The 23,093-nt window shown below is 43.9% G+C and overlaps 1 protein-coding gene across 2 annotated transcripts in view; it reads left to right on the forward strand.

Moving 5' to 3' along the window:
- The window catches only part of map4k2 (mitogen-activated protein kinase kinase kinase kinase 2), a 54,580-nt gene that overhangs the window by 15,132 nt on the left and 16,355 nt on the right, over positions 1-23,093 (forward strand). For both annotated transcript variants that reach the window (XR_013971058.1, XM_080877989.1), the window contains exons 3-18: positions 745-835; positions 1,152-1,216; positions 1,903-1,958; positions 2,843-2,890; positions 2,980-3,022; positions 3,116-3,188; positions 3,987-4,118; positions 4,241-4,303; positions 4,411-4,492; positions 5,824-5,940; positions 7,030-7,108; positions 9,912-9,970; positions 10,066-10,112; positions 12,595-12,633; positions 13,285-13,318; positions 21,013-21,163. Coding sequence is in view for 1 of the 2 variants with exons in the window: in XM_080877989.1 (XP_080734115.1) it covers positions 745-835; positions 1,152-1,216; positions 1,903-1,958; positions 2,843-2,890; positions 2,980-3,022; positions 3,116-3,188; positions 3,987-4,118; positions 4,241-4,303; positions 4,411-4,492; positions 5,824-5,940; positions 7,030-7,108; positions 9,912-9,970; positions 10,066-10,112; positions 12,595-12,633; positions 13,285-13,318; positions 21,013-21,163 (1,179 nt within the window). In the remaining variant the exon portion in view is untranslated. The remainder of the gene's footprint in view (positions 1-744; positions 836-1,151; positions 1,217-1,902; positions 1,959-2,842; positions 2,891-2,979; positions 3,023-3,115; positions 3,189-3,986; positions 4,119-4,240; positions 4,304-4,410; positions 4,493-5,823; positions 5,941-7,029; positions 7,109-9,911; positions 9,971-10,065; positions 10,113-12,594; positions 12,634-13,284; positions 13,319-21,012; positions 21,164-23,093) is intronic.

Raw genomic sequence — 23,093 nt, forward strand, 5'->3', positions numbered from 1 at the left:
TGTTGCTAACTGTGATGTTATTGCTCTGATCACAGAGGCGTGGCTGGGCCCTCCTATCACCACTATGCTATTATCAGTAATATTCATTTCTTTATTATAGATGAAGTGTGAGTGAGAGTGGGGTCATGTTTACAATCCAATCAAATTCTTTTACATCCATCAGAGTCAAAGGTCAACTTCAGGATTTATGGGTGAAAAATTGACGAAAGGCCTGATAACTACGATTATTAGAAGTCTGCTGTGTTCATATAGAAAGTACTAAAGAGTCAAAGTGGTAATGCTGTATGGAGCTTTGTGTAAGTGTTTGTTACTGCCATCTTTGCTTTCATGGACTTCTTTTTAAAGGAAGGTGTTTTGCACTACAAAGATTTTCTTCTGGATTTGTCCCGTATATATTGTCCAGTATATGGGTTATACTGGAATGATATAAGGAACGGATTGAGTCCTTTTCTAGCTTAGAAATGAAAAAAAGTGAACCTATCCTTGAATAACTAATAGTGCCATTTGAGTAGTTGTAAAAAACAGACCTGATTTCACTGTATCCAACACAGCTGATAACACTGAGCACCACGTGGGTGTGCAGTATTTTTTTCCACTAAAAGAATTTCCCAGATTCACTACATCCCTTGCTCCATGGAGAAGCTACCAGTCCTCCCAGTTGTCTAGCTATGTTTTGCTGTTCTGTAACTGTGTGAAGTTAGCTGTCATGAGTCAGTAAACCCTCGCTGTGCTGTCTGTGCTCAGGTGATGACATCACCCCCATCCAGCAGGAGATTACCATGATGAAGGAGTGCAAGCACAAAAACATCGTGGCCTACTTTGGGAGCTACCACAGGTGCTGGGTGTTTTCTGATGTGTGGAATTCCTCAGATTGTTGGTGGACTGAAATATGTGGAATTTGACTTTTATCTTGCACGCGCTGAATTCCTCTCCCACTCCTTCAACTGCTTAGTTACATTGTTGGCCCACCAGCTCATGCATGATACTGTGTGCTTGTGGGAGTAAATGCATTGACTTCATTATATTAAGGCCTGTCTGCTTCCTTCTTAAACGCAGTACTTGTTTTTAACCAATGCCTGCACAGCTGTTCAGCCACAGAGAGCAGCACGCATGTCAGACATGTCAAATAAAAGCTGAGTGTCTCTCTTTAGAAACACCAAGCTGTGGATCTGCATGGAGTACTGCGGTGGAGGCTCCCTGCAGGATATCTACCATGGTAAAAACACACACATCTAAAATTCATGTCAGAACACGACGCATCTACTGTCCTCGATCGGCTGAATTCACAGCATGTGATTAAATTAGTGTCGTCCATTCTTAGTAATGAGGGCCTGTGATTGACTGGGTGAATCTCTGAATGTACCTCACGTGGATTGGATACGGGAAAGGATTGTCATTGAGGGAAATGTAATTAAATAATTATCAGTCATAGATTCTAGTTTGTCCTTCTGTGAACCAACTAATATGTATTAAAATAAAAACAAAGACTGCTAGCCTAACATATAAGTGGTGAACTACTCAAAGAGAGAGGAATAAGAGGAAATGTTTCCTTCTCAGGACCAGGAATTATTTTTAGGCACTGCAAAGCAAGAAACAACTAAAAAGCTAAAATCACAAACTAAAGCTATATGTTGCATTTCTTTCTGTCGTTACACTTTCCAAATGAGCCAATAAGGATGAATAAGACCATAGTGGAGCTGTTTAAACATAACTATATGAGTACTGTTTCCACCCGATGAGTCTGAGTGAGGCAGCTGAAGCATTTCCCAGCATGTCCAACTGTAACTACCACTTTAACACTCAGTCATTTGAATAGTTGGTATAAAGCAGATGTGGAAGTAGGCACAATGATCCACTCTTACTCTCATGTCTCACAGCTGTTAATCAGACTCTTTTCCACAGTGACGGGTCCACTGAAGGAGAAGCAGATAGCATTTGTGTGCAGGGAAACTCTCCAGGTAAGGCTTTTCAGTCCAGGAAGCTTGTTACTGTTGCACTGCAAAGTCTTTACAGACACCCTGCTGACACAATGAGTCATGTGTTTTTTCCCAACTTCAGAGCAGCTCCAGTCGTGCCAGACCACTAAGTGCATTGTAGATGTTCTGAAACTGCCTCTGCAGTAGAACATGATAAATGGTCTGGTCCTGATATAGCTCTTTTCTTTCTAACGAAGTGCTACAAGTCCCTTTCACCTATATACAGTTGTACTCACACTGCAGTTCATTTTATTCCTTTAATTCCTTTTAAACAATCACACACACATGCTCACCGCAATAAATGCGTAGGATGCGGTTCAGTGTCTTTACCAGGGGCGGGTGGATACGCAGGTGGGAGGAGCTGCCAACATTCTGGTGGTGCTGGAAAACCCACCTGACCTCTTGAGCCACAGCAGCCATACGGCACACTGTGTTTTCATAGACCGTGACCTTCTGCCCACTCAAAGCTTTGTTGGATGATCAGCTTTGCAGACTGACAGCAAAAAACACCAGAAAAAGTGCTTCCAAAACTTTCACCAGTGCTGTACACGATCAGTGAGTCTGCATTCAAAGCACGTAAAGGTTACAAAAATCAAACTAAGGAAACATAGAGATATTGTTCCTGATTCATGCAAGACTAGATGAAGATGGGACAGCATGCTCTCCTACTGCCTGGGTGGAGTGCTGTGCAGTGGGTCATTAACACCGCCCAAATCATTGGCTGCGCTCTGCCACCCCTGGAGACTGTTAGTCAGTCAGTTCAGCTGTATGTTTTCTCTCTCTTCCCAGTTCAGTGTTGTAAACCATGACTTAAGCAGTAATTAAATACATTCTCACAGTAATCGGCTGATTTCCATCTTTTCCAGGGCCTGTATCACTTGCACGAAACTGGCAAAATGCACAGGGACATAAAGGTACAGCTGTTTAGTTGTTACTGTTTAATAGTGACGCTCAGACTGTGGATCATCCTGTGAACAAGCTTGGATCTTTATTGTCTTTGCAGGGAGCCAATATCCTTTTGACCGAGCGTGGAGATGTGAAACTGGGTCAGTGTGATTTGCAGTACTTATGCAGGCTTAGGTAAGCACGATGTTGGATTTAAGCTGCACTGTGACCCTGCGTCTCTCCTCTGTGTCCAGCTGATTTTGGAATCGCAGCAGAGATCAGTGCCTCTGTGGCCAAGAGGAAGTCATTTATTGGAACTCCTTACTGGTAAGATGAATACATCACCACTAACCCTAACCTTACCAAACCCTGAGCAAACAGTGTCTGTCTGTCGATGGTGACACAGACCTCTCTGTTTTTCTACAGTGCTGCTATCACTGTGAGCTTGGTATGCTGCCAGCGCTCTTTGTCTTTATGCTCAGCTGTAGGTTCATCTATTGTGCTTTTGTGTCACAGTATCAGTTAAGTGTTCTGCTTTCACTTTAGCTGAATTCGTGTCTGTTTTATAGCCTCGGTTCAATATATCAGCCTGTTTAAGGTTAGGGTTTTTAACCTCATACGTTATCAGAATTAACCAGACAAATCGATCCGCCTCATAAGAGCGGGCTTGCATCAGCAGCCGCAGAATGGAGGTCAGTCCCGTGTGTGTGCTGGGATGAGCTTTCCTGTGCTCGTACTTTCATGGCATGTCTATGTCTGTCAGTCTATGAGTTGCCGACTAACCCTCAGAAAGCATCTACTAAACCAAAGTCTATGAAAGAAAATGTGCAAAGGACAGATTTGTTTTAGTTCGATTTACAATAAAGTGATAAAAAACACACGACCTGTCTTTCTCCATATAGGTAAACATATTTATCTTTAGGTGAAGCACTGCTACAGTTATTGCAACGATACCTGATCACTTCAAGGATCAAGTTTCTAACAAAGCCACAGACCGCTCGCAGTCAGCTGCCATCTTCAAATATTGATGTTTCACAGATTTGTCATTGAAAGTTAATATGAGTGGTTGACTCCTGGACACACCTGTTTGCGAATCAGGCCCACTAACTCTTCCTCTCTGAGCAGGATGGCTCCAGAGGTGGCTGCGGTGGAGAAGAAGGGTGGCTATAACCACCTGTGTGATATCTGGGCCGTCGGCATCACTGCCATCGAGCTGGCAGAGCTGCAGCCGCCCATGTTTGACCTGCACCCAATGAGGTGAGTCAGCACAAACAATGGGGACTGGACAAACAGTTGGAGACAGACAGACTTGGCAGACTCTGGGTGATTGCTGCTTGGACATTTTCCAGTCCAGTGACGTCTCTCACACTGTTTTTCAGAGCGCTGATGCTGATGTCCAAGAGCAGCTTCCAGCCTCCAAAACTTAAGGACAAAGCCAAGTGGTAAATGTGCTGCTGATGGTCTGAAATTCAAGTGCATAAGCACCTGTGATCTGATCAGTATCTTCCTCACTGCTGATACATGTATCTTTGTCTTCCTCTGTCTGCAGGTCTGCTGGCTTCCATAGCTTTGTGAAGATGTCTCTCATTAAAAGCACTCGTAAGCGGCCCTCAGCTGAGACACTGCTGCAGGTTAGTTTGTCACTAAACAAGGAAAAACGAACCAACCGTCCGTCTTCACACTGGCACTGTTGTGTGTACAGTAGCTGTAAGCACATCTTTCTCTTCTGTTTGTAACATTAGCACAAAGGGAGGTGGTTGGCCGAGGCTGGCTGTTACGAGAGCGACTGGAAATGATTGCATTGCATTTGTACAGTTTATACTGGGAGCTATTCAGTAAAATTTCACATGCTGATGAACATGTGATATTACACAAAATCTAAATGTCACATTTTGCTACAAATATTACAGAGCTGTCAAATCAGCAGATATCAAATGATGTACGATCAAAAACATCCGAGCCCTCAGTGCGTGGGTCGCTTGCTCTGCTGGTGGAGATATAGTTCTGTCCATCTCCATCCAGTTAAGGGCTGTGGGGAATGGGAGGTGGGGTGCACCCAGGACAGGAAGGAAGCTGGAGTACCCAGACACAGAAAGGCCACCAGCTGATCTGAGCCCAGGACCTTCTTGCTGTATGGCCACAGTACCCCAAAATTACATTTATAGCTAATTGGGTTTGGGTTTTTTTTTTCTATGTGGCATGTTTTGCAATGAGACTGGCTGCTATCAGCTGTTATCAAAGTACTTTTTACAACATTCACCTGCAAACATGCTCATACCGTTTGTGTTATGCCTTTAATTTCTTTCATACACAGTCGCATACGTCCTGCTTTTTGATTGGACCTCATAGTCAGTTTAGAAATAATACAGAAGTGGACAGATTTATGAAAATGTCATTTTTTAAATGTATCTCCCAAGTGCTGTTAAACAGAGTAAGAGCTTTAATACCGCATTTCTAAAAATCTAGTTACATTGTTACATTATTTGCATGTTTGCATTTGTTACATTGTTACATTATTTGCATGTTTGCATTTGTTACATTGTTACATTATTTGCATGTTTGCATTTGTTACATTGTTACATTATTTGCACACAGAAACATAATGTCTTAGTCTTTTATTTTCCATGTCCTCCATGTGTTTCTCAGCGAGTTGAGCAATCTTAAGTATTTGTAACAATTAACAGTGTCAATGTCACAGCCATGAAGGGTTCGAATATGGACTCTAGAGCTTCAGGCTTCTTCAGGCAAGAGATTTCTGAAATGTCGAAAGTCGACCGCAGGTTTGCAGTGGTCAAAGGGCAGAGCCAGTGTTATGTAAAATGTTGCTCTCTTTCACTTGTTGCTGCACATCAGACATAAGAAACTTTATTTTCTTTGTACTGTAAGACAAAAACAAAGCGAAAGAGAGACCTGAGATTAGCGCCATCATTTCCCGTTTAAGGTGTGTGCCTTCTTTCTTTAGCATCCGTTTGTGACACAGCTGTTGACCCGTAACTTGATCATTGAGCTGCTGGACATGGCCAACAACCCCGAGCTCCACACTCCCCACACAAACACCATGGATGACATTGAGCTGGAGGTCAGTTCTCACAGCGTAGCTAAACTCACTGGATAAGGACATTTGATTTTGTACACTGTGGATTTGAAACCAAACAATTAAGATGTTATCAACGTGCAGCTTCATTCGAGTAGTGTGTTACCTGTTTAGGGTTAGTGTCTTTTCTAAACATGGTGTTCCATTTCAGATGCTTAAAAGTGATTGAACACTCGTGTTTCCGCTCTATTTCACAAGGAGTTAAACGGACTAAATATCTGGAGCTTTCAACATGGATCATTTGGGTTCTTTTTCTCTGGAAATCAACAATCTGGTACTTTGGTAAAAGGAAACCTACACTCTGCAAGAACACTATCGATTGAGGTCGTCTTAATATTGTTTTCAAGAGAAGCCTTCACAAATGGAAATACAGAGTTTACAACAAGGTGCAATCCACTGGTTACACTCGGGAACATGAAGGCCATATTAGACTTTGACTGAAAACACCTTTGGAGCATGTCCAGTCTGGAAAGATGAACTTGTACCAGAACAACGAGAAGACAAAAGTATAGAGAAGGAGATCGGTTGCATGCATGGCTGCCAGTGAAGCCAGGTCAGTAGAGTTTATTGATGATGTGACTGCTGGATGAATTCAGGAGTGCACAGGGCGATAACCTCACGCTGCAAAACTAACCAGACAGAGCTTCACTGTGCACATAACAGCGAGCAAACTGCTAAACCCAAGAATTCTCAATTTCCAATGGTCAAGTCAGTCACCTGATATCAGCCCCACAGAGCGTGCTTGTCAGTGACTGAAAACAAAACTGCACGTAGAGAGTGACCAGCAAACCAGCTGCAGTGGGACGTGGCTGCAGTAAAGGCCTGACAGAGCACTGAAGGGAGGAAACCTGCATTTAGTCTAAAGTTCATCCAAGAACATCCAAACAGTCACTGTGAGCCTCTGAAGATGGGGACTGAAAATCTGCACTTTAATCACATCTTGATTGTTTGATTCCAAGTCCACTGTGATGATGTACAGAGGTGAACTTACAGAAATGCTCTTCCTTCGGAAAAGCTGGGATTGACTTGTTTCCGCAGTGATTTGTGTCTGTACGGTTTTTGCTGTCTTGACAGGTTGGGGTAATGGCTCCTGACAAGATTCAGTCAGCAGGGAAACACCTGCCTGTGGAAAGGACACCGTCTGAACAACAATGTGAGTCCCGCCCCTTCCACACACACGCACACAGTGGGTGGTTCCTTACACATAGCAGGATGAGATTCCTGGCGTCTCGTCGTCACAGTGAGGTCACCGGCTTTGTGCTAGAATTGAACAAAGGGAATAAAAACCCTGCAGCTTGTCTCTGATGCACTACACCGTGCAGTGCACTTGATGGCTGAATGTGTGCCTGTGTGTACATATGTGTACATATAATATATGTCGGTTGTACTGGGAGAGTGGTTTCATTGTCCCATTGTATTCAGCGAAACAGCTTGTAGAATATGAATAGAAACAAAAGCCCCTCAGTGAGCGTGCTGACGGCTGCTCTCGCTCTGTAACCATCCACACGTGTGGGACGGAGGCCTCGTCAGAGGATGGCGCTGGGAACATGCCTGCTGTCTGACTTCATACTGCTCAGATGCCAATGGGCTGCTTGTGTTCCTGGTGTGACAGACTGTATTCACACACCAAATCATAAATCAGTCTGGTGTTGACCTCAACTTCCCTTACTAGTGTAGTCTAGTGTGCTAGACACAGCCCCGTAAGCCACAAACACCTGCACTGCCCTTTGACCAGTATGGTTTTAGAGGCTTACACAGGTGCTACAATGTATCATATACTGTATCTGTCATTGTCAACACTGATACAATGTATATTGTTAGTGCCATGGTCTGTGTTACACCTCTATGCTTTTAGTATTGATTAAATAGTATCAGAAACAAGATTACTGGTTTATTTAGCACAGCCAGTTCATGTACATGAGTCTGGGGAAGTATAGGAAGGTCATTCAGTCTTACTGCTACACTGTGTCCCTCCAGCTTTTGCATATTTGGATGGAAGTTGTCTCGATAAATGTGCAGTTTCTAACCTTTTTACAACTGACGAGCCTGAAAACCAGTTTTCTCACCTTTGTCCATCATCTTCTTGTTGCTGTCGTCCTTTGCTGAGCTTCTGCTGCATTACTCAATACAAATAATTACTTGAAAATACAGTAATGCAGTAATTAGCCTTCACCAAGCCCTGCTCTGCAACAGTAAGGTGTTGGTGTTCTGCTGCATGTTTCTGCACGATGATCTTCATGCAGTAACATGACTGACCATAACTGTGACATGAGCAACCGATGACTGCTGGGCAAAATAGTTTCCAAAGTATTCACTTTGTTGAGGTGATTGAATCAGAAGATTAACTTTTGAAATGTTGAGAGCATTTTTGTAGACCGCTCCTTTGATCCCATTTCAAACAGAAAAACTTTGGACTTCTTATTCAAATTCACTTGCAGGCGTTCAGCAACACCTTGCAAAGTAACTGAGCCGAAACGCAGCAGCAGCTTCTGCTTTCTGGTTTAGTCATTTCCTCATCTCCTGCTTCAAAGCGAAATGATCATGTGATCGCTGTGCTTCCTCCTTTCACATCACAGTGAAGTCATTAGAGAAACTGAGGCAAGATGCTAATAAAAGCTGTTCTGCAGATCTTAGTCGAAGACATTGCATGCTGCCACATGTGTGCAATTTCTAATTTCTTTACAAACAAACTAATGACTAGTTTAAACGATCTTAAAAGAAAGGGCTGCTAACTAACTATCTGATTACTATGGAAACCAGTGTTTTCACCTTGTTTCATCCTGTACAGTAATGACATCACAGTACTGTGTACTACATGTACAGCAGTAGTAGCTGAGATTCTCCACTTGAATTGGGAGATGTAAAAAGACAGAATCCAGTTAACTGCAGTCTAATGACATCTAGTGGTGAGATTTGATGCATATCGTGCCATTACTTGATGTTTTGACTTGTTGCCTCAAGAAAGCAGTGCAAGGAATTGCCTAAACTGATGTTATAAATACTCCTTGGTCACATTTTGTGCCCTGTTCTTATTTGTCTTATTACCTGGCTGTTGGTATTCCTATCATCTTGGACTTTTAGTTTAAATTGCTAACACCCTAAAACTGACTGAATACCAACAGTGAAACCTTTTCTTTTTACCTCACATTTCTATTTCTTATCATAATTTCAGTGTGGTTTTTTTTTTCTTTTTAATTTTTAAATTTCTTTGACTGGTGATGCTGTTTTTTGCACCCAGCTCCATCCCTGTTTGGGCCCTGACTCAATATCAGTGTACATTTGATACATTCCAATTCAAGCATATGTTCATTCAATTTGTTACTTTGCCTGACCTGCAATCAAAAGTGTCACTTTGACTGAGCATTAAGACACACACACATACTTAGGAATACAAATACTTCTATTGAATTGAAGGAGGCGTGTCTTCTTCCAGCGGTACTGTGATGCATGTCAGCTGTCACTCCCCACACACAGGCGTGTTCCAGGCTTTAACATTAATGACAAATGTCATACTCTGATATACTACAGGTAGAATAAGCCATCTAATGTCATTTTAAAAAGCTTTACTGTGGGAGCTTCTAAACTAGCTGTCATCTTGTCTCTCATTTGAAACCAGTAGCTACGATTTATCAGCCCCTAAATGCTTATAAACCTTTTGATTCTTCCAGATGATTTTGATGGTACCTTGTTTATTGTGTTCAGACGTCTCTTCTCAATGACACTTTGTCATCGAGTAAAAATGTTATTCTCGGATATCTGTGCTCACCTGATGTGTGGGGTCAGGTCTGCAGACTTCACTCGGCCCTTGTTCACTGCTGATGTCACAGGTTATCTCTGGAGTGCACATCGATGGGAATCGGTGCACCGTAAACACTGTGAAAGTACCGGGATTGTGTGTGAATGTGTTGGTCTGCCTTTGTTAGCGTGCTAAGCCCAGTGTTGTGTTCTTTTTGCAGTTGACCAGGTGAAGTTTGGGCCTCCGCTGAGGAAAGTGACAGAGCCTTATCCTGACTTGGTAATGCATGTTTCCTGCAGGTATACTGATGGCATTCAGTCCATGACAACACGCGGATTTGACCAAAGGTTGTGTTTGGCTTTTCCTTTCTACAGGCCTGTTATGATGACTGGAGTCTGTCTGGAGATGAAGGAGGCTCACCGTAAGACCTTTGTTTCATCTTTCTTCAGTTGCTTATTAAATATCGTTGCTTTTGGCTGTTGAGATGTCACATTGGCACACTGCACACTATAATATAACAAGGTGCATTTAAAAAGTTGCTAGATTGGATCAGCTGGAGGGAAGTTGTGTTCTGCTGTGGTTGATTGTTACTCTGTCAGGTAGCAGGTAGCCACATCAGTCATTTGTAGACTGGGCTAGGCTAACTTATCTGGATTTTTATATTTTTGTTTGTTTTGTTTTTATTTACAAAATCCAACTGATGGGTAGCATGTATAAGTTTAGAAAAAACTTTGCATGAATTATTTTAGCAGGTGTTTGCTTTGTTCAGCCAACATGGAGTGATTTCGGTATTTTTTCCAGGATGTAGCACCATAAATCGTAACTCATAAAAGTAGACATGTGGTTCCTATGTGGCCAGAATGCCAGCTTATCCATACAGTATGAGAACAGTATTACTGCAGGTACCAACAGAACAGAGTGTCCTCCCAGAGCAATGAGGAGTAACCTGTAGTAAAAACAAATAAACAAAAAGAAATTTAGTATGATTTATTCTAACTGCATACGTTAACTGTTTGCAGTAAGAGTGGATGAATAAACAAACAATAAACAAACAAAACCCGAATCAACTGCAGACTCTGTTTAGTTAGTTTGTGCCTCTGCCCTCCAGCTGATCCAATCTAACTGCGTTATTCACAGATTGTGATAATGAAGTAATGCTCCGTATGTCTGGATACTTCCAGGTGCCAGTTAAAATAATGGAGACTATACTATTGGCCCCTTTATCACGTACACGTTGGTAGTGCTGTGTTGGACCCTTTTGCCTTCATGCCAAAGATTCAACAAGGTGCTGAAAACATTCCTTAGAGACTTCGGTTCAAACTGACATGATGGCATTGCATGCACTGCTGCTGCACATCCAGGATTGCACTGAGACCTTTGACCGCGGAGCACAGTGAACTCGCTGTCATTTTTAAGACCGTTATCCTGCTGAAGCAGCTGTCAGAAAATGGGTACACTCGTCTCACACGTCACTTCTCTTCCTGATGCTCAGTTTGAACTTCAAGTCCAACAGATGTTTGCATTAATGAGCAACGACCGGCAAAAATCGAGTGTACCCACAAGTGTACCTAATAAAGTGGCCAATAAGTGTATATTTATGAAAAAAAGAGGGTTGCATATTCTATTTAATTTCTTTTATTTTGTTTTTAAAATGATGACATGTGCACAAAGGAATCGTTTACAGTTGTGATCAGATGTTTACGTCCACTCTGGGCTTTAATCAACACAACAACATCTTTAATGACTTAAAAAAAACACCAAACTTTAAATAAAGTTTTGATTTTCACTAATCCACATAGAGTCAAAGTATATATGCTGGCTGCATATGCAGTTTTGTTTAAATATTTCTTAACAAGTTGTGACTGGACACTGTTGGTAGTCATCAACAAGCTTCTGGTGTAATTCTATCGAACCACTGTTCTTGGAAAACTTGGTAAATTGGTTGGTTTCCTGGTACAGACCCGACCTCAGTTGAGGTCAGAGCTTTGGAAAGGTGATTTCATAAGCTTCATGTTTGTTTTATCCATTCTAGAACCAGTGATGTATGTTGATGTGTGTTTGGGATCATTGTCCTGCAGTGTCCCACTTTGTGTAGCCTACCATTACCACCGGCAGCAAAACAGCCCCAAAGCATGATGCTATCACCACTACACTTGACAGTGTTCTCAGGTTTGAAAGGCTCACCTTTACTCCTCCACACATACCAAACTACCTTTCTCTAGAAGGCGTTTGGCTTGTTCATGTGGGCAGCTGCAAATTTCCCTCAAGCTTGTGTCGATTTTGAATTTTCCTTAGCTGGATGATTGAGCGTGCATCAACATGATGTTTCAGGCATCTACATCATGAAGCTCATTGAGAGAAGGCAAAGCGTTTGCAGCATTGTCAACAACGCAAAGTCTACTTTGAAAATATAAGATGTATTTAGAATTATTTATCAATTTTTTCTTCGCGACATAATTCCATATATCTTGCTTCGTATATTTGTAGTTACAAACTGAAAACATCAGTGTAGAAAGTCGTAAAAATAAAGGAAAAACATCAAATGAGAAGATGTGTCCAAACTTTTGACTCTGTGTGGATCTGCAAAAATTCAAATTAAATTCAAACTTGTACACCCAGATCTTGTTTTTTTTAAGTCATTAAAGAAAAGAAATCATTAAAAGTCCATTAAAAGGCTTTGTAAACGTTTGACCACAACTGTATATAATCCCTGCTGCAACTCTTCAAGCATATAACTGGGTGAGTTGTGTTTGATGGTAGGTAAACTGGAAATAACCCTTGGCACAAAAACGAGTGCTCTAAGCCTGAGTTTGAAATGATAGACAGTGATCAAACCTTGGGTTAATTCCTTCTTGGGCCATTCAGGCCTGTAGTCAGATAAACATCAGGTCTTCGTGTTGCAGGAGCCTGTTGGAATGTGTGGAGCAAGCTCTCGAGCTGAGGTAGGCCATGTCCATTAACTCTAGCCTTTCCTAACACCAATGTCTCCCCATCCCACCTGAATTCACCTGAAATAAGCTGCTTGTCATGGAATTATTCTTGATGTGAAAATCAACCATTGTCTGTGTGTTGGGTATAATCAGCAGGTTTGTGTTCAATCTGATCTAATCCCAACCTCCATGAACTGGAGTTTGGGAGCACGTTTGATTTAGCACAAATGTACGTGTTTTGTTTTGTTAACTTCTTTGGGTTTGTGTTACTTGTCACTGATGTGGTGCTTGTGCTGATTCCCTCACATTATGTGGAAAACTGACTAGTGCTAGACTTCGGACTGTGCAGGGTTTTTTTTTTTTTCTATTTCTTCTTTTTATCCATGATGTCGTTGGATATAGGAGGGGAGCTGTTACCTCCTACATAGTGTTTGATTCTAAAAGGTTTCCACACCAGCACCGCCTCAGTGAACGTCTGGTGTTTGCTTGCTTTGTTGTAATGTTTCCTTCAGATTTTTGTTCATGTCCTGCTCTTAGCCAACCCTCAGCATCTCCAGCACCTGCCTTTATGTCCGGCTTGTTTCTATTATGCTTGATGTGGATTTCATTATAAGACGTCTTCTCCTTCTAGAGCATGACCATTGTTGCTCCTTTGTCTTTCAGGAGTTTAACCATCAAGAGAGTGCCATGTGCTGATGTGAGTGAATCATTCTACCATAAACAAAATCTCTGTCGCAATTCAGTCACTCTAGAGTTGTTCATATATACTGTGTCTGTGTGTATCTTCAACTTTTATATACTAGTTTATATGTTGCTAAAGGTATTCACTCACCTGTCCAGATCATCAAATTCAGCTGTTCCAACTTGTGGAGAATCAATTGGCTTCAAGTCGATATGCGTGTGAAGGCAGATGAGCGAATACTTTTGTAGTATGTGCAGTTTCTACTCTTCCATACTAGTTTAATATGTGTACACCTGAAGATTACAAAAAATGCTTAAAAATGCAAAGTAGCATAAGTGTTTTAATGGAAGGTGAAAATTGTGCAGAAAGCTTTAATTATGACTTTCCATCAGTTTCCTGCCTGTGCGTTCTACTAACTTTAAAATTAAATTAGCCTTTGTTACGGCCCGGCTCTGCTAGGCGGCAGCGGACGTAACATAAACGAGCCCAGAGACCAAGGAGTTAGATAGGACGACAAACATAAGGTTTATTAACACAACTGAAATCCGTTAGTGAAACAACTCACTAGGCAGCAGAGAAACTTTAAACAAACACCACGATTAATAGCACCAGTAGAGCACTGCTCTACTAAACGTCTCGCAGGAGGCAACACAAAACACAGGCAGAAGGCAAAAGGCAAAAGGGAGGGACTCTCTGTACAGTCTGTTCAAATCAACAAGTCCCTCGACGAATGAAGACTCCTCAGCCTTTTATACTATCAGTTAACTGCAGTCAGCTGCGTCACTTGTCATAACTGCAGACAGCTGTGTCACTTGTCCGTCGTACTCCAGGCTCCTGCGGCAGCCAATGGTGTGCGTAGTCTGACAGGCTCGGATCCGCATGAAGTTGGGGCGGGCACATGTCCGGGCCAGCCAATCCCCCGTGAGTCCTGGAGCACTGTAGATTCCAGGGAGGAAGGCGGGGCCACCTGAGGCCAGCGGCCGTAACACCCCTCCCCTTAAAATACCAACTATGTTGGGCTGAAGCCAACGTTACAGAGCATAAACAACAACAAAAGACAAAAGCAGTAAAACATGTTTACAAACGGGACAGACCGTCAGCTAAAATATTTTCAGTCCCCTTTTTGTGGTGGATACTTAAGTTGTATTCCTGCAACAACAGAGCCCAGCGCATAAGGCGCTGGTTATGATTAAACATGCGAGTAAGGAACACAAGTGGGTTGTGGTCGGTGTACACAACAAGAGGCAACATGCTGGACCCCAGGTACACGTGAAAGTGCTGAAGAGCCAACAACAAAGCCAGGGTCTCCTTTTCAATGGTGGAGTAGTTTAACTGATTTTTATTGAACTTGCGGGAAAAGTAACAAACGGGGTGGTTCAAACCCAGCAAGTCTTCTTGCAACAGCACTGCCCCAGCCCCGACAGCACTGGCATCAACCTCGAGTTTGAATGGTCGCGTCAAATCAGGTGCAGCTAACACAGGAGAATGGCAGAGGAGGGCTTTTGCACTCTCAAAAGCATCCTGACACTCACTCGACCAGCTAAACTCAACCTTTGGGCTGAGCAGGTCAGTCAATGGCTTTACTACAGAGGAGAAATTCTTACAAAAGTTCCTGTAGTAGCCCACCATCCCTAGAAACCGACGTAACTCACGCCTGGTGGTAGGCGTGGGAAACTCTTTAATCACTTCCACTTTGGCATCTATGGGCCGGACCTGTCCACGTCCCACCTCCCTGCCTAAGTACATCACTATAGCTTTGGCAAACTCACACTTAGCTAAGTTGAGAGTTAGGGTAGCTTGTGCCAAACGGTGAAATACCTGTTGTAACGTTTCCAAATGATCTTGCCATGTTTCAGTGTAAACTACTAGATCATCTAGGTAGGCACTGCAGTTGGACAGACCACGGAGGACTTTATTTACTAGCCTCTGGAAGGTGGCAGGAGCGTTACACATGCCGAAAGCCATGACTGTGTACTGTAAAAAATCATCGGGTGTAACAAAGGCAGCGATGTTAGAGGCACGTTCAGTTAAAGGGACCTGCCAGTAACCCTTAAGAAGATCTAACTTGGAGACATACTGAGCAGTCCCAATACTGTCTACACAATCCTCAACCCTTGGGAGAGGATGTGAGTCAGCCACAGTCACAGAGTTCACCTTCCGGAAGTCTGTAATAAAACGGGGCGAGCCATCTGGCTTAGACTCCACTATACAAGGCGAGCTCCAGGGGCTTTGACTGGGCTTCGCTAAACCATGTTGCAGCAGATAGTCAGCCTCCTGTTTCATGAGCACGCGCTTATGGGGGCTGGCTCGATAAGGATGCTGCTTAATAGGTTTAGCGCCCTGGACATCAATGTCATGCTCTAGCACCGTAGTGGCAGTTGGCACATCCCCGAATAAACAGGTGTATTCCCTAATTAAGGCAATTATGTCCTCTTGCTGCTCTGAAATCAGATGCTCAAGCAAACCCGGCAATGCTTTTAGCATTTCAGAGTTAGACAAACGGGGTCTAGAACAGGTGGGATAACATAGTTTTAACCCATCACCCCCATCCGCCCCTCCTTCCTCCAGGTGGCTTGAGGCTACAATAGGAGCACAGAGCCCAGCAGGCTTTGGTGTTGACCGCGGATGGTACAGTTTCAACATGTTTACGTGACAGACACGTGTTTTGCGTCTGCGGTCGGGAGTGCAAATTACATAATCTGTCTCCCCTCTCTTTTCACAAACTTTAAATGGGCCACTATACCTAGTAGACAAGGCTGAGCCAGGGACAGGCAAGAGCACGAGAACCTGGTCACCCACCTGAAAGGTTCTTTTAACAGAAGCCTTATCATAATGGCGTTTCATCTTTCCCTGTGACGCGGCAAGGTGTTGCTTAGCCAGAGCGTTGGCTTGATTCAAACGCTCACGGAAGTGTTTTACATAACTGCTGACGTTTGTTTTGAAAACCCCTTGTGGGCTCAAAAACGCCTCTTTCAGAGCTTTGAGGGGTCCCCGTGGCCTATGGCCAAATACTAGCTCAGAGGGACTAAACCCAAGTGACTCCTGAACGGCGTCACGGGCAGCAAATAACACAAATGGAACACCCTCGTCCCAGCTTTTATCACTCTCCAGGCAGTATTTGCGTAGCATCGTCTTCAAGGTCTGGTGCCACCGCTCTAATGCACCTTGCGATTCAGGATGGTAAGCAGAGGACACAATATGCTTAACACCCAGAGTGCTAACTGCTTGTTTGAATACCTTAGACTGAAAGTTCGAGCCCTGGTCGGTTTGTACGACCTTAGGCAAGCCAAACACTGAAAAGAAGGTTGTCAACGCCTTAACGACAGATTTCGCTGTAATTTTATGTAACGGGACAGCCTCGGGGAAGCGGGTAGCGGCACACATGATCGTGAGTAGGTATTGCTTTCCTGATTTTGTTCTAGGTAGTGGACCCACACAGTCTACTATGACATGGTCAAACGGCTGATCCACTACAGGAATGGGACACAACGGAGCCGGGGGTATGACCTGATTGGGTTTACCTGCAATCTGACATACATGGCAACTGTTGCAAAATTTAGAAACATCACGCTTCATACCAGGCCAAAAGAAATGTTTTAATAGTTGCTGGTATGTTTTTGTGATGCCCAAGTGTCCTGACCACTGGCTTTCATGGGCAAGGGCCAGGATCTTCTGCCGGTACGCAGAGGGCACTACAATCTGCTTGACCTTACTCCAATCTGCACCTTCTGCACCTGGTGGAGACCACTGACGCATTAGAACATCATGTTCTATGAAATAGGCTTGTTGCTCCTTTTTGGCTTGCTCAGCACTTACCATACGTTTGAAACAGCTCTTTATTGTTTCATCAGCTAATTGAGCTGCTGACAGCTGGTCTCTAGTCAAAGGCAGTACAGAGTCCTTAGGAAATGGATCAGGCTCCTCGGGCGTCACAGAGTCTGGAGGTGACAGAACATTGTTTCTGTTAGTGGGTACATCATTCTCCCCGGAAAACGAGGACATCAACACAGAATCAGAGAGGGCAATATCAGTATCTTTCCGAGCTTGTGCTCGAGTAATTGCACAGGCTGGATACAGCCCAGGGTGCATAGACACATCAGAAGTTTTCTGATTCAGGGGGTTGTCTAAAACCTCCAGACGAGGGAGCACTACCCCTCCTGCGATGTCGTTGCCCAACAGCATGGCCACACCCTCTATTGGCAAGGCCGGGCAAACGGCAACAGGGAAAAATCCTGTAGCAAGGCTAGATTTAATAAAAATTCTGTGAACTGGTCTAGGAGCGTAACCCATCTCTATCCCCCGCAGAACAGAATTAAAACCACATTCACTTTTAGCAGAAAATGGTAATACACTTGAGAGGATGACAGTTTGAGAACCTCCAGTGTCCCTTAAAATACGTACAGGTTTTAACTCTGATGGATTGTCTGTTAGCGATACTAAGCCATCAAAAATGAATGGTTCGAAACAGGGGTCAGGCACCCTACCACCACACTCATGGTCCTCGTGACGGGTCTCAGCTTTTACAAAACCCACCCCTTTGGGTGGTTGAGCATGTGATGTTTTGCGTTTTAATGCTAAACAGTCAGCAATCACATGTCCGGTTTTATGACAGTAAAAACATTCACGGTGTTCCCTGGACCCAGACTCTTTAGCTGTGTGGCGCTGCTGCACAGGGCTAACCCGTGGCTTCTCACTGTCAGTAAATGAGGCTTTGTGAGTGAGTACAAACTCATCAGCAAGAACAGCAGCAGATGTTAGTGACGTCACTTTCTGTTCATTCAAATACAGCACAATACGCTCAGGAATGCATTTCTTAAAGTCCTCTAACAAAACTAGTTCGCGCAGAGCGTCATAGTCAGTCGCTTTTGACGCAACACACCACTTATCAAAGAGAACCCCCTTTTCTCTTGCAAACTCCACATAAGTCTGCGACAGCAATCTCTTTTGCTGGCGAAACCTCTGCCTATAGGCCTCTGGAACTAGCTCATATGCCTTCAAGACAGCTGCTTTAACACACGAGTAATCTAAACTGTCCTTTAAAGAAAGAGCAGCCACCACCTCTTGAGCTTTGCCGGACAGTTTGCACTGTAGCAAAAGAGGCCAAATCTCACTAGGCCACTGCAGCGCGCCAGCGATTCGTTCAAATGCTGCAAAGTATGTATCCACCTCAGTTTCTCTAAAAGTGGGCACTAAAGAAATGCACTTATCAATTTTAAAAGCAGAAGTGGACGTGGAGGTGGGACCGGAATGAACAGCAGAGACAGATGAGGCTTGAGACTGTGACTCCAGCTCAAGCTGTCGGAGCCTAACGGCCTTGTCCGCCTCTATTTCCAGCCTCCTTATTTCAAGCTGAACCCGCCGGTTCTGAGCCTTCTCCTCAGCCTCCATCTGGAGACGTGCCAGCCGCACCTTCAGCCGAGCTCCTTCTCTCCCTTCGGAACTCCCAGAAGAGAGTGGATCATAGCGAGGAAGCGTGCGCGGCGTTTTTCCCCGCTCATCCCCCTCACCATCCCCACTGGAACCATTTTGGCCCTCTTCAACTACGGCAGCTTGGCTTGGCACACCAGAGACCACAGGCAAAACAGGCGCTTGAAGCACACCAGCTCCCACCAACTTGTCCACCACTAAGGCTTTTATTTCACTCTTACGGAGAGTTTTTGAAACCTGCAGCTGAAAGTGATCCACAATTTGCAGCAAATCATTCTTGCGACAGCTATTAATAATCTCAAGAGACGGGGCAGCTAAAAAGCGCTGTAAACAAAACGCAGCCGACATAGTGCTTAATCTTTAGCCAACTCAATTTCTCTTTTTTTTTTTTTTTTTTTTGACCCCCACTCCCAGGAACAAAGACCCCCTATGAGGGATCCCGGACGAGCCCCCACTTATGTTACGGCCCGGCTCTGCTAGGCGGCAGCGGACGTAACATAAACGAGCCCAGAGACCAAGGAGTTAGATAGGACGACAAACATAAGGTTTATTAACACAACTGAAATCCGTTAGTGAAACAACTCACTAGGCAGCAGAGAAACTTTAAACAAACACCACGATTAATAGCACCAGTAGAGCACTGCTCTACTAAACGTCTCGCAGGAGGCAACACAAAACACAGGCAGAAGGCAAAAGGCAAAAGGCAAAAGGGAGGGACTCTCTGTACAGTCTGTTCAAATCAACAAGTCCCTCGACGAATGAAGACTCCTCAGCCTTTTATACTATCCGTTAACTGCAGTCAGCTGTGTCACTTGTCATAACTGCAGACAGCTGTGTCACTTGTCCGTCGTACTCCAGGCTCCTGCGGCAGCCAATGGTGTGCGTAGTCTGACAGGCTCGGATCCGCATGAAGTTGGGGCGGGCACATGTCCGGGCCAGCCAATCCCCCGTGAGTCCTGGAGCACTGTAGATTCCAGGGAGGAAGGCGGGGCCACCTGAGGCCAGCGGCCGTAACAGCCTTCCTCAAATTCTACGTTTGCCTCAGTACAGTACAGGTCATTTGTTCCAACCAGCCTCTAGGTGGCGTGGTTTTACAGTGGGTAACTCTTGTTCAGACCCCACCTGGGGCCTTTCTGTGTGGCACTGGTGCGCTCTCCTCCTGCCTCTTGGGGTTTCGCTGGGTAACTGGCTTCGTCCCAGTGTAAATACATGCATGTTAGATTAACTGGCAGTTCTAAATTTGCCATAGATGTAAAGGAGATAAAGAGCAAAGAAGGCTTACTTAGCCAGCTACTTAACCCCCTCAACCAGCTAAACCTACTCCCGTGTACTGACTCTGTAAATGCTTGGAAATGTCTCTGAGTGATCAAACCATGTGTGAGTCCAAACTTATTGTTGCTTGTCTAGCAACAGTTCAGTTCCAGTCCAGCAGGATCTAGTGTGTCAAAGACAAAGTGGCTTCTTCATTATTTTCATTCCAATCTGATAATTATCAACACTATAATAGGACACTTCAAGGGAGGCCTTGAATGCCTAATTTAAGTCCAAAAACATGTGTTGAGTTTTTGGGGAAACTTGAATGTCCCCAGGAGAATAAGGATTTGGTGCAGCCTTCCATGACCAGGGTAAAAATTGCTTTATTCTTTCTGGATCCAAGATTGCATTAACTGCTGGATTCTTCTTTCCTGTACCCTAGCACAGACCTTCACAGGGATGCTGGGGGCCCAGAGGCTCCTAGGGTGCCCTAATCTCCCAATCCAGAGGCACCTTCTCAGTTGTATCAACTAGGATGGCTCCTTAAGCCATCCTAAACCTTAAGAAACTTTCCCCCAAGGAGTTGACCACTGCCCAATCCATTTGCCACTGAATCCCTCTGGCCGCCTCCTGCAGGTGGTGGATCCAAAGGAGTGCAGGCTTCCTTTGGGGTGCTGCTGGCCAGGCACCATTGGCTGGGGCCCAGCCACCAGGCACTCACCCTTGACTACCCCCCTCCTCCCTAGCATTGGCTGCACCTCTCGTGGGGTTTTTAATCGCTTATCGTCTGGTCCAGTTGTAGCAGGGGTAAAATGCCCTCGACAGCTGAGGTCCTGGGAACACCCTCTAATGCCAGTGGAGAAGGGAGGAAACACCATGACTCACCACAGAGGCATTATTCCATCTGATGAACATGCAGAAATGTGTTCAGTATGAAACCATGGGAGCAACATTCCCATGCACATCAGCCTTGTCACATGCAGTAATGTGTATTTGTATTTAGTAACATGTTTGATGGTGTTTCTCAGGGAGGCAGAAAGAGCAGTGTGTTCAGTCCGTCTACGGCCTCACTGCCAGCCTTCAGCTCTTTGACTCCCAGCACAGAGGACAAAGATCTTACACCGAGACCGACCTGTACACTGGGCCCCGACAGCGCTGTCACAGCCGACTCCACCACAGGTACTCATCACAACATTAGACCTCAGCTTTGTCTGCCTTTAAACAGACACTTTTTCTTTTAACTTCTGTCCTGTCCCATATAACGTTGCAGTTTCAGATGTTTGTATTAGACTATTTCAGACAGTGAGGTAAACGTATGTGATCCCAGCGATGTCTTTATATACTTGATGAAATCAGAGTAGCATCCGTTAACTGTGACCTTTGACCCCCCCTACGATCTTTATATAGAGAGTGTTGATCCATGTAGCAAATGTTTCTCCAAATACCATTGTTATCAGTGTTTGTTCCGGGAATACCCAACCCACTCAGTCGAATGTTTCTCAGCATCCAAGCTAAGAAACATTAAAGGCGATTTGTAAATTTAGAGCTTTCCTTATATTGTTGGCAACTCGACGGCTTGTGTGGAGGGTTATATGTGGGCAGGCAAAAGCCATCCTTCAATCGGTTCAACATATATGCTATCAGAGATAGAAAATGGATACTATGCCACTATCTCTCAGTTAGTTAAGATGAATAACTCTCCTGCCATCATAGGTGGCGACTGATGAAAGCTTAGTGGCTCCTACACCTTTAGAGGCCTTAAAGGTCCAGTTTTTGGCTTTTGTACAAGAGACTTAGTTTAGAGCTCCCCAGTTCATCAACACTAATCCCTCTCTCACCTCTCTCACCTCTGTCTGGTATAACAAGAAAGTATTTATTGGTAAGAAAGCGTTCAAGTGGGATGCGTGTGCTAGGGCAGGAATTCATCAGCTGGGGGATCTGGACCTTGATCTAATCTGAAGACTAACCCAGACCCTCCATCTAGTATCCAGGAGTTATTCCAGAACCTGCTGGAAATGTCAGAAAGAAGCCAGGATGTCAGTTCATATGCTGTATGCATGTGGAAAATACATGTTAACCTTATGAATGATCTTTTTCATCTTAATCTCTCTAAGACTCCAGCTTTGTGTGTCCTGGGTCTGTTACCTGACAGCATGAATCTTTCTGGAAGACAGAGGCTCTGGGTGCATCTGGCTGTTATGACAGGTTGCAGGATAATACTGCATCATCTAACTCTTGTTGAACAGGTCATGTACAGAGTTAAGGGGAGAGATATCTTTAATCAGGTCTGGGGTCCCTTTTTGCCTTACATGATGTTCTGTCTCAGGTCGGTTTCTAGAATCAAAGCTGCAGAGCACTGCAGTCTCTGTGACTGTCCCAGGATTTGTTTCTCTTAATCAGGTTATTAATTCCTTTTATGTTATAACTAACAAAGTGCATATGTGTCATTTTCTCTATATGATTGCATATTCCCCTTTGCTCTGTACGCGAGAATGGGATATTTTTAGGGTGCTGAATCCAAAAATGTTTGTTTTTTTGCAAAAAATCAGGGTGTTTTGTCTCGATCCCAAAGTTTCATCTTGAAGTAAGCAAAATAAACTTTATTCGCAAAATCCCTTATGTTCCTTTGTTGACTTTTAACAGTGTATTCAGCACAAATCAAACCAAAGTTGTCTGGAGAAATGACACAACCTCTCGGAGCCATAAAACAGAACTAAAACACGAGTGTGGCTGATACAGCAAACAAAATCCTGAATGTTGAAGCATGACCAAAATCTGATAGCAGAGTGTTTATACTCATTCCTACTGCCACAGAAAACACGTCAAAACATGCTTATAGCAGCCAGTGAGAGTCCTTACCTTTCACTATGAACAAAATAAACCTGTTGGGACGTGACCGTCTGAGCTCCTCCCACCACCAAACCCCCTACTGATACCCCTCAATACCTCGCATTTTCTATTTGTATTTTTCTTGAGTCTCACGCTTAGAAATATTAAATCAATGTACGAAATCATTATTTGATATGTTTTTTTTAAATCAAGTATAAAATCCAACATGATGGAATTTTAAAAAATTCTTCAGGGAGTAAAAATTGATAAGAAACGGTCA

This window comes from Rhamphochromis sp. 'chilingali', assembly GCF_963969265.1.
Source record: "Rhamphochromis sp. 'chilingali' genome assembly, chromosome: 1".
Taxonomy (NCBI): domain Eukaryota; kingdom Metazoa; phylum Chordata; class Actinopteri; order Cichliformes; family Cichlidae; genus Rhamphochromis; species Rhamphochromis sp. 'chilingali'.